The sequence below is a fragment of the Protopterus annectens genome, chromosome 3.part1 (genome assembly GCF_019279795.1).
Source record: "Protopterus annectens isolate FY-2018-M chromosome 3.part1, PAN1.0, whole genome shotgun sequence".
In the NCBI taxonomy this organism is placed as follows: Eukaryota; Metazoa; Chordata; order Ceratodontiformes; family Protopteridae; genus Protopterus; species Protopterus annectens.
Window position 1 is genome coordinate 1,571,445,727 of NC_056732.1, and position 12,766 is coordinate 1,571,458,492.

Sequence of the window (12,766 nt, forward strand, 5' to 3'; positions counted from 1 at the left end):
CTAATTAACTACCCATTTCAGAAAATTTCAACCATAAAAGGCCACTCAAAACTTCTGTAATTATAATCCACCAATATCACTCGATACACACAATCTCTGCAGAAGTAAAACCATCTGAATAATTCTACAGTAAAGAAATCTGTAACTAATGAAGAGGTTGCTACCGACAAACAACTTTACATTTTAATGTTTTATCTATAAATTCAGTGCCTACTGCCCTTTTGCATCAGTTTGTCTGCTGTTGCTGCCAGCACTATATCCTTTTTCCTACCCACACCACACTCATGCTACTTACCCTCTCTATTTTACTTATAAAAGGGCACCTGTCCCACAAGAAAATACATCTCCTCCCCTACTGCATATCACTCTTTCCTTCTCACTGTCCTTCTGTATGTTCCTCTTTCCCGCTTTCTATAGTCCTATTCACCCAATTCCTTCCCATTTTTAATGCAAACATAGCACAGAGTTTGCTGTTTAGACATTGTTTGGGGTCTCAGCTGTGTCTGGAATGGTATGACAATGTATGTATGGAACTGTATCATTGTGAATGTGCTATATGTACACTAATGAGCCTAAGTCATGTGACCTGTTACAGTACTACCCAAGTCTTTACAGTATTCATACTACCTCTGCAAATGAATTGCTTACTTATGTAGCTCTAGCACTGACCTGTCTACTATTACAGGCTTAATCACTTGTGGGCCACCCTCTTCAGTTTTAAACATATTATTTTTTGTTAAGCAGATGTGCTATCATTTTTTTCTGAATTCTGGTCATAAAATAAATTTCATGTAATCCTTCTTGCTAGAGTGAAATTTATTGTTTTCATAGCCCAGATCTAAATAGAAATAAGTGCCTCATTGCCATAAAAAGAAAGTGTAAAGTGCACATACAATAATGTAGTCTGTATAAGGACAAAATAAATAATGTGATCCTTAATCTGAACTGTACTGACAATATGCAGTTTTAAATTATCTCCTGAGATGTACACACCAACAAAGAATTCTGAGGGGTGGGGTAAAGGTGTGGATTTTTCAAGTGCAAGATGCTAGGCAGAACAATCATTCCTTGAAAGTCAAAAGTATTTCTGATGATCATCTAAGTGGCTTGGAGCACTAGCTTAACAATAACTTTTTACATATGTAAAGTATATATTGAATAGTTCTGTGCTTAACCTAAAGACCTTTTACCCATCAGCTGAGTTATGGGGATGCTTTTTATTGTCAGTCTGGGATGGTAAAACCAAAATAGGCTGCCACTCACGCCATCCTTGCTATAGTTGTACCAAAAGACATGCATGAAGCACATAAATGTGGTCTACTACAACATTAAGCTATGGAGCAGGCACAATGCTATAGTGAGTTCTGTATGACAAACATAAAATGTCTCACAAGATTTGTCTGACTAGAAGGCACTACTGTTTTCTAAAAATAAAAAAAGAAGTAAATATGCAATTGTGCAGTGCATAAACTAATACACTAGTTTAACAACTCTAAAAACTTGCAATTACAGATTTTGATCTGAGTTGTCAACAAAAGTAAGATTTTGATCTGAGTTGTCAACAAAAGTTAAGATTGATCTGAGTTGTCAACAAAAGTAAACAAAAAGAAAACAGATTCTTTCACTTCTAAAATATGGAACTATAAATTAGGTGCTACAGCCATAACAGAGCTTTAATATTCACATCATATCCACCCAATTCAAACAGCTCAAGAAAGCCTCCTTAATTTAACTATATGATGGCAAAAGTAATAGCCAAGTATTCTGACCTTAAAGTAGCAGGCTGCCAAAGCTGGCCACAGAAAAGAAAGAAGAAAGGGGAATGAAATAACCACGACCCCATTACATCCATTTAGAAACATGCCTTGAGTTCTTTTATATCCTCAGCCATAAACTGGCAGCTGTTCTACATGCTGTATGTTTGGATGGCTTCATCTGGAAGTCATCGAAGGACTCCCAAATCCAGGGCCAGGCATCAGGTAAACAAACAATAGGAAACAATATAGATGGCTAGGAAAACAACTCTCATTAAATCAGCACACAAAACTCACCTAGAAAACTTTTACCTGAAGAGTAGAAACAGATTACCCTCATCATCACATCCAGAGCAATTCCTTTTGAACTCATGCCTAAATATCTGCCCTGTCTTTTAGCCAAGCAAACCTTCTAAAAGCCACATGGCATGCCCATCAGATGAGAATCTGACATTACCATGTTAACCTGAGGATCACCTTCATCTTTGTATCACATGCAAAGACCGGAAAAGCTCGAGAGAGATTTTAAAATATCTCCTGATTTTTTTCCAGACATCACTAAACAATAAATGGTGATGTTCAGGATCCTGATGCCAGTCTCTTCCATCTCCACAGGTCTCAGCAAAAACAAAGACACAAGCACACGGTTCCCACAAATTAACACACACATACTTTCTCACAAAGCAACACACATACATACATACATACACACACACTCATAGTAACAGAACAACTAATTTAAATTACATACAAACACATATACACAGAGACACACTTTCCCTCACATACAGAAACAAATGGCTTAACTTACACATAGACTCACACTTAACACTTACCTTATATTGAATCTGAACTGCCACACGTGCACATATGACCTTAACCCCTCTCTTCACTGAACTAACTTGAGTTTCACGCGTGAGAACAGATTTTATTTTTTTTACTTGTTGAAGCCAGCCTACTGGCCAACCTGAAGCTATAAAAGTGGGAGGGCGCTTCCCCCTTCCCTTTACCCTATGGTTTTGTTATTTTGCGATCTTCTCGGCGCCCTTCACTCAGAGACAAGGCACCGAGAAGATTGCAAAATAACAAAAGTACAGTAATTTAAATAAATAAATGAATACATAAAATTCCGCCCTTTACGAGGCTGGCTGCACACGTCCTAGGCGGTTGCCTAGTTCGCCTATGCCTAAGGCTGGCCATGTTTGGCGGTTTATTTTTGAGTGCAGGTGTTTTGTTAGTTTTGTAGAAATTCCTTTTTCTGTAATACAAATGCTTGAATAAGAAAAAAAGTATGAGAATTGTATTTAAAACATGTTTTTCCCATTCCAAAGTCAGAAAAAATGAATGGTAACTTTTTTTATAAAAATACCCTTTCTCTGAGTATCAGTGACTGTAAAACCTTACAGATAATTACTGCTTGCAGTAAGTGTGAGGTTTCAATCTCACACACGGATGTTTTGAATTTTATCCCCAATCCCTCTCTTTGTATAAAACACCTCTTTCAGATAAATGTCCACTTGTGATCTTCTGACTGGGATGCCATTTGTTAGGAGTTCCATTTATGGGTACTTTTCCATTATCCTAGCAACAGCTCTAACGCGGTAGCATACGCACACAAAGATCGCACAGCTGTTAGCCCTGAAGCGGTTATTTTGAAAGATAAAGAAAAAGAAATTAATGTGTTGCAATGTTTGTCTAGTTTAACAGAAGTAACTTGACATATCAGAGTAGTACACAATCAGAACCACAACATGTACATGCACATAATGTAGCCTTTTTAATTGATGATGGAGAAGTACCAAATCCCGTACTAAAGCATTCAATGAGATAAAAGTAAAGCGACAATTTTAAATGCAGCTCAGGCACTAAGCACAACATCCATGATGCAAGCATTGAGATCATAGCTAAGCATTATCTGCAAGTAACACGTCGATTCTTTAATGGGTTGGATGTGATGGGGTATGCAGAACACTTCTCATGCTTGGGATTGCCATGATGGATAAGGAAGTAAAATAAACACTTTGTGAGATAAAATAAAATAAACGAGGAGACACTGATGAACCTGGAATGTTCGTAAAGAACACTAAACTTAAAACAAAAAACTGTTGCACAATGGCTCAGATCCCCAGTATTGAACCACACGATCATTTTAGTGCTTTCATTCCTTTCCAATAAAGTGGAACGTCTTCAGAAAAAACAGGCATGAAAACCTCCACATTTAAATAGCCCTTCAAAATGTTACATCACTTCATTTAAAGCATCACTTATGTAACTTTTTTAACATCACTACCTTTTAAAGCATCACTTCTTTTTAAAGAAACATGCTAAGCCTGCTAAAAGTGCTTAAAGTCATATACTATATCTCCCATAAATAAATACAAAAATGCTAATAATAAAAACATATTTGCCAATACTGTTTTATAATATTTAAGACAATCATGTAACTTTAAGTTGCAACAAACATTCCAGATTTAAATTTCCATTTAACATTGGTGCTTGGTCAGCCCTCAAAAATAATTGCCATTTGTATTATTTTACTTGTAGCACATTCTTACAGCTAGAAACAAACTTCTCTATCATCATTTGCTCAAGCACAGTGAAATGAAACTTTTTAAATCCTGAACATTCTACACTGTGCTTGGCCAGGGCATTGGAAAAAATGTAATCTTAATGGCAGCCACATAAACACCACTACTGTGACAATTAAATCTCTTTTTGACCTCAAAAACAATCCCAATATGTTCAAAAGTGATGAAATTAACCTTTACAATTGTTACCTTTTCATTTGCTATATGATACTGCATGCTAAAATAAGAACGCCTATTTTAATCAGATTTTAGCTAAAAACATTTTAAAAATCTTAGAATGGGATAATGAGAACTCGGAGGCTGAAAATAAAACATTTTCATAACAATATTGTCATGGACTGGCTTGAGCCGATGCAGTTTTTTTTTCAGTTTGTAGAAGCACAAAGCTGCATGTACATGACAGAAAGTTACACTGTGCTGGACGCATGCACGGTATTATTTCTGGTCACGATTAACTGGATTTCACTTTGAATCATACAAGTAGGGCTGTAAAGGCTGTTGAAATCTGAGTCCGTATACTTAAAGGAAAATGCATTTTTTTTTTACTACTGACCTCAACTTAGACAGAAGCTGTGATGTGACCATCGTACAAAGTTTCACTTTTAATTACGTGAAATAAATTCCCACATTAGCATCTGTATGATCTTTGCAAGCACATGCTAGCATTTCAACTGCTTATTAGAGCTGTTGCCCTCATAATGGAAAAATACACATTTTTTTACTGCTGGACTTTTGTGTTAGTCATAACTAATATGTATTGTGTTTGCTGTTCACTTGTTACACTCAACACAGCCTTTCCTTATTTATTTATTTGTTTATTTTATTTAATCTTTGTTGGTTGGGTAGTCCCACTGACCAATAGCATCCTCTCATGGAAACCTGATGTAGTATTTATACTGACTAGGGGAAATTTGGCCAGTGTACCGTGAACTTCCCCTACTTTTGTAGATATGTGCCATGGGATATTTTACATCCACCTGAGCTACCAGTAACTCAAGCAGATGGTGTCTCAGTTTAACACCTCATCTGAAGGACAGCACACTCAGAAGTGCAGCACCCACCGTATGCTGCATTGCTGTGTCAGTAATGGAAAATTACTCCAACTACCTGGTGCAGGAATAGAACACACAGCCTTCTGCCCTAACGTTGAGTGGATATGATTTAGTCTTTCTTCACCACAGAAACTAATACAACATGCAAATGACATAGTGACTGCAGAAAGAAAAACATCTAAGTAAATCTATGATATGAGGAGCAGTGAGTGAGACAAAATGAACAACATTTATTATCCTATTTGCCTTACTCTGCTTTATCTCAGAACATAGTTTGTGGCAGACAAGTGAGGTATGATTCTTGATTCTAGGTCAGCATTCACAGTATTTGGATGCAGGCCGGCTTTATTTTTGTGAGCCACAAGCAAGTTAAGATAGGAGAAAGTATTTATCCAAACTTTAGCACAGTAGAAAATATAGATATCGATTGTCACATTTTGCTACACAGGCAAACATTTTCTTCTGTTTGTGTCACCCTTTAAATGTCTTTAATATGCTTAACTCAGTGGATACAGTTATGTTAAAATAACATATGCATACTAAATCTAGAGCAATTTATAATAGTTTTTCAATCTTACTCACAAACACTGGCTAATCTACAATGTATGTACTGTACCTGTGTACTATGTATGTATTCTACCTACATTCCAAAGTTCAGCTGTACACCACAAATCTATTACTTACCTTTATTTTTAAAATTAATATCTTTTTTGATTGTTCTCTCCACTGTAACTGTTTGTGCCGCATGCCACTGTAAAAACATGTCTCTTGTAATTTGTGTGTATACTGATTATGTCTAAATAACTAAATGTGTCTGTAATTTTTCTTTGTGGAGCTTTTCTCCCCGGGCCTCTGCTGAAAAAGGGCCTTTTTGGCTCAGTCAGACACCCCCGGTTAACAAATGTAAAATAAAATAAATAAAATGTTTGAGTGCTGGGCAGTGTCTCATGCATTATTGCTGGATAGTCATCAGTCAGTACTTAGATGTGCTTATAAACTTACAGATACAACAAATCTCATAAAAGCACATCGATCTGCTCTTCTCTGCATATCTTGTTTTAGCATACACGTGTTGTATGTTTATAGTGAATGAATCCATCTCCATCTGGGACAAAAATTGTGATTTTCAAGTATTGCTGAATATCATATACTCACCAGTTCCATCATATTACTTGTCAAAAGAAATGCAGACAAAACAATTCTTTCTAAAATTAAAATGTATGAAGACAATCTGTTTCAGTGAGAACAAGTTCAAAAGTGCTACAGCTTAGAACAGCATGCTTCAATTACAATCATCTCTTTGCTGTATGTGTACCTCAGATATTTTTAAAAAGTAATAATAAAAAGTAAAAATTAATGTCTTAGTTTTATTAATACTGAGGAAAACTAGATCTTTACATTATTTTAACTGCGACACAATATAGCTTATTTTAATGTTCAAATCAACTCTTTCTTTTGCACCTGGGGCATCATTTAAGATGCATAATTTCCAGGTCCTTTCCTCTACAAAAAAGGCAGAAATAGTACAACAAGAAAAACATAAAGTGTAACAAGCACACTATTCAAACATCTCCATTTTAAACTTTAAAACACCCATTTTACAGTTCATATGAGGGAACACAGAAATGGTTATACAAAAAAAAAAAACATTTACAAGGCCAAATGGCTAGAAAACTGCTTAGACTAATATTTAGTCACATTAACAGTGTCCTGTTCAATCACTGCTGTACGTCCCATTGTAGTGAAATGGACTGTCAGAAACACACTTTCCAACCACTGCAGGGGTCCAGCGCTGAATATCCACCTCAGAGAAGTCATCATTCTTGGGTCGAACAATAACTGTGCTTTGTGATGCCATCGAAGGATCTTCATCAAAAAAGTTAAAAGGCCGTAAGAAGAATCCCACAGCATTTGCAGGGGTAGCAGTATTCGGTATGTCTTCTGAATGAGGGATGTGTAAGAAGCCAACTGTGACCCAGGCTACCAAGTCCTATAAAGTGAAAAGGAGAAGAAAGATAAAACTGTAATTCAGACATTTTATTCTTCACCTTTCACTCGCATTATGCAAAATATCGCTTTCTGCTGCAGCTACTTTCAGCCTTGGTTTGCAGAGTTTGAAAAATCATTTTAACTTATCTGTTTAAATCAAAATTGGTATGTGAGGAGATATCATTGCAGAATGACACCTGGAGTCCTTCAACCATTGTTTGGCTTCCAGGTAGAAGAAATGTATGGATTTTGACGGAAAATATACCTCATACTCAATTTTTCCTACTCTTTGCACATACCAAAAGGGGCATAATCCAGCTTCAGTACATGATTATTTTGAAAGGAATTATATAAATGAGATGCACATTCAGTGTGCCTTAGTAAAGTATCCATTATGCTACAGGGCAAATTTAGTTTCTTTGCTAAAACAGTCACAAGAAACCATAACGTACAGTGGCAGACATGACAACAGAGGACTTATTTATGTTTTTTCTTTTTAAATCTTGTTAATTAATTAATTTAGTCTACAGTATCCACATTATCATATTCAAAGTCATGGTACAGCAAACGCCTAACCCAGCAAACAACCGGTATAAGGCACAGCCACTGTAAACATGTAAGCAGGATATTGATCTGTAGCAGAACACATGCACACACACACACACACACACACACACACACACACACACACATCACAAACCGCACACGCACACACACACACACACACACACACACACACACACACACACACACACACACACACACACACACACACACACACACACACACACACACACACACACACACACACACACACACACACACACACACACACATGCATGCATGTGAGCACACATGCGCGTGCACACACACACTCGTGCTCACATGCACACACACACACACACACACACACACAAGCGCATGCGCACACACATACGCATGCACACACACACTCGCGCACACACACACACACACACACACACACACACACACACACACACACACATGTGCGCGCATGCGCACGTGCTTGCTCAAATTACAAACTGTGTGTACATCTAAGGACAATTTAGATGTATTATGCATTTCTATCTGTAGCTGTTTTAATTTATTAGTTAATGTTTTAGGTATATTTTATTTGTTACAGTGCCTTGCAAATATGCACTTAAATCTGAATTTGAAGTTGATTTACCATTTTACCTACTGATGCATAATACACAAACACATGAACACACATAACATGTGACAAATATATGCATACATCTACCTACGTGTATCTATGGTATATGCATATATATATGCATTTGTGTGTGCATATGTGTATTGGAGAGAGCGTCAGAAAAAGGGACTTATGAACTGCACACAGGAACCAATACAATATGATTTGATAACAGGGATGTATGAAATGTGCTCAATGTACACCTCAAAATTAGTACTCTCCTGAAAAATATGACTGTGAAACAAAGCATTCTATTTCATAAGTACAGTACAAATGCTGAGTTGTCTGAACATATGTATAATTTCTGCACACTCAAGACTTGTAAGGCACTCATTCATAGAGCTCATGTATTGCTGCTTACAGATACATTATAGCGGGATATATTTGTGGAGGTACAAAAAGCTATGCAGCTCAAAATTACAATATTGGTTTTAGTAATATTTAATATATGGATGGATAATGCTTATTCATTGTTTTTCCATGGCATTTTAAAGGTTTATTCATTGTTAGGTGGTTGCCTTCTATTCAGAGTCTGCATGTCCTCCCTGTGTTCATGTGGGTTTCCACCTGGTGCTCCGGTTTCCTCCCACGTGTCAAAGACATGTTGTTGATGGATTAGACACTCTAAATTGGCCATAGGTGTGAGTGTGTGTACCAGTGTGCAGCATGACACCATGGCAAGGCTAGCCACCTGGCAGTGTAAACCTTGGGTCTAGATGATTGCCACTGGTGAAGTAACATCCCTACCCCATATGCAAAAAATAGGAAAAAAAGGGCTGTGGATGGATGGATGCACAATGAAATCCAATCAAGCATGCTCTGAGATCTTGGCACATGCAAAACTTAAAAAAAAATAACACAAAGAAAGCATAATTTTTGCAGGAGGACAAGCCCCCTGCACCTCAACACCACATGATAATTATATATACCAACTCTAAGATTGCAATAAAGTGGGGAAAGGGCAAGTTCCTGATCCTCACTGTACAATGGTCTTCCAATGCTGGCATTCTTCAAAAAAAAATAAAAAATAAAATATATATATATATATATATATATATATATATATATATATATATATATATACACCACTTAAAACCACTAGGCAAAGAACACTAAACTTAAAACAAAAAAACTGTTGCACAATGGCTCAGATCCCCAGTATCGAACCACACGATCATTTTAGTGCTTTCATTCCTTTTCAATAAAGTGGAACGTCTTCAGAAAAAACAGGCATGAAAACCTCCACATTTAAATAGCCCTTCAAAATGTTACATCACTTCCTTTAAAGCATCACTTCCATAACTTTTTTAACATCACTTCCTTTTAAAACATCACTTCTTTTTAAAGAAACATGCTAAGCCTGCTAAAAGTGCTTAAAGTCATATACTATATCTCCCATAAATAAATACAAAAATGCTAATAATAAAAACATATTTGCTAATACTGTTTTATAATATTTAAGACAATCATGTAACTTTAAATTGCAACAAACATTCCAGATTTAAATTTCCATTTAACATTGGTGCTTGGTCAGCCCTCAAAAATAATTGCCATTTGTATTATTTTACTTGTAGCACATTCTTACAGCTAGAAACAAACTTCTCTATCATCATTTGTTCAAGCACAGTGAAATGAAACTTTTTAAATCCTGAACATTCTACACTGTGCTTGGCCAGGGCATTGGAAAAAATGTAATCTTAATGGCAGCCACATAAACATCACTACTGTGGCAATTAAATCTCGTTTTGACCTCAAAAACAATCCCAATATGTTCAAAAGTGATGAAACTAACCTTTGTTATACATCAACATTGCTTACAGTTGGTACATGCAAAAGTACTGACTGTTCTGCTACCAAATCTAAACGCTCTAATCAAATCCTGTTCAAGTAATAATTTACAACTTTTTTAAACACAAACTGTGGACATTCACCTATAACTTTAGTAAGATCTGGATACCCTAGAACAATCTTCCAATTACTTTTAACAATATTAATAATTTCTGAACTATCTATTATAAGCAGAACTTGTAGCACACCTCATTTCATCATTCACACTAACATAATTTGACTGTTTTATCAAAATTCCCTTAGCCAAAATTGAAGGAGATGTAGTATCTCTTTTACTAAAGACTTCATTTTAAATGTTGTGAAACTCTTCAATAGGGTAGCCTCTTTTTATAAAGAAACTGATTAAAACTTCAGCTTTCTTATATAATTAATTTTCATTACTAATCAATAGACATAACCTAATAACTTGTTCATGGAAAATGTTCAGTTTCATCTTTTTTGGATGGTGGCTACTATAGTGGAGATAATTGTTTGTAAAATTCTCCTTCCTATGCAAACCACTGTCAAACTTACAATTTTCAGAATCCATAGTAACTATAATGTCTAAATAACTAATAATAGAACCAATTTCACTAATAGTAAAGTTTAACCAAGGGACACTGTTATTGAGTTGATCAACAAATTCATAAAATAATTGTTTGTTATTTCACCAAATAAAAACCAAATAATCAAAGTATTTCTCATAGTATTTCACATATTGGAATGAAGGAACATGCTTAAGTAAACTTTATTTCCACCAACACATAACAAGATCAACAAAAGCTGGGGCAACTTTGGCCATCATGGCCAATCCAGTTAATTAGTTGGTAACTGTGATAGTTAAATAAAAATAAATTATTTTTAAGTACCATATCCATCATCACTATTATAACATTAATATCAACCTGTTCCATTTGCCCATAATTTTCAAGATGCATTCTTATAAACTGTAAACCTTCTTCTTGGTCAATGGTCATCTATAACAAATTCACATCTATTGTGGCAAGCATAGTCTCCCCGCCTGTAAATTTATATTCCCTTAAACTGTTCAAAAAGGACCAAGAATCCTTAATAAGATATTTACTGGCTTATACTATAGGGTTAAGTAAGTGATCTAGAAATACTGAAATACGTACTGTTTTGTTTCTTGGGGAAGAAACAATTGGTCTATATGGGGTCCTTCTTTATTCTTATGGATTTTTGGAATCCCAAAAATCTTCCCAAATTCTGGCTGATCAACCATTAAAAATTCATATATGCTTAATTTAATGTACCCCTGATTAAACAACCCAAACAACTCCTGATCTAGTGAATTATAACATAATGTTTGCTGGCAATCTGATAGTGCTTTCTGTTCAACAACAGGAAATCCATCTCTTTGACATAATTATACTGTTTAACTACAATAATACCGCACCCTTTGTCAGCTTTCATATATATTAAATCCTTGTATTGGCACAGATGCTTAAGGGCTGCCTGTTCATTCAGATCTAAGTTGAACATTTTGTGTTTGGGTTTCCCATTCATTAAATTATTAAACTCAAATTCACAGAAAATAGAAAATACACAAGTGTAATTTAAAAGAGGCTTATAAACACTTATTTTTATTTCATTTTCTTCATGTGGTGAATTAACGTCACTTAGGATATATTTCAAATTCAATTTCCTTACACCCCTCACACCCCTCTATCTAACTATACCATCTCCGAGATGCACTACACTAGGGAAAAGGACAAAGTTCACCACGGTGGTCAAGGGGCTCATTTCCCAGGGAAAGAAGTTCAGTAGTCCTTGTTTTCAGTGGGATGCTCTTTCACTGAAGTAGAGTCGGCCAACTACGATTTGAAGAAGTGTGAATTTGGTGAGTAAAAGTAGGCCCACACACACACACACACACACACAGATATATATATAGATATATATATATATATATATATATATATATATATATTTTTGTGTGTGTGTGTGTGTGTGTGTGTGTGTGTGTGTGTGTGTGTGTGTGTGTGTGTATGTGATTATATACACTCATACTAACTCCACAACTCCAAAACAATAAATGAAAATGCAAAGTACAGTAATAATGAAGCTCTGCTGGCATGCTACCAGACAATGCACCAGCAGTGACAACACCATCTGAAAAAATGGACAACATGGCATCACTGAATCATTGACACTATGCTAGGAGATAACGCACCAGCAATGGTTTCAAAAAGTTCATATACTAATATCGACATACATGCATTTGATAACATTATATGCTGATGATATACAAAAGAAAAGCTCATTGTCATGAATTAATATGTTTCTAAACACAACTTCACTCATGTTTGCACTTGATAA

The 12,766-nt window shown here is 35.6% G+C and overlaps 1 protein-coding gene across 1 annotated transcript in view; it reads right to left on the reverse strand.

The window, feature by feature from the left end:
• Nucleotides 1-6,780: 6,780 nt before the first annotated feature.
• The window catches only part of LOC122797811 (amiloride-sensitive amine oxidase [copper-containing]-like), a 152,800-nt gene continuing 146,814 nt past the window's right edge, over nucleotides 6,781-12,766 (reverse strand). The window contains exon 5 of the mRNA XM_044066333.1: nucleotides 6,781-7,384. Coding sequence (XP_043922268.1) covers nucleotides 7,109-7,384 — 276 coding nt within the window. The 3' untranslated portion in view covers nucleotides 6,781-7,108. The remainder of the gene's footprint in view (nucleotides 7,385-12,766) is intronic.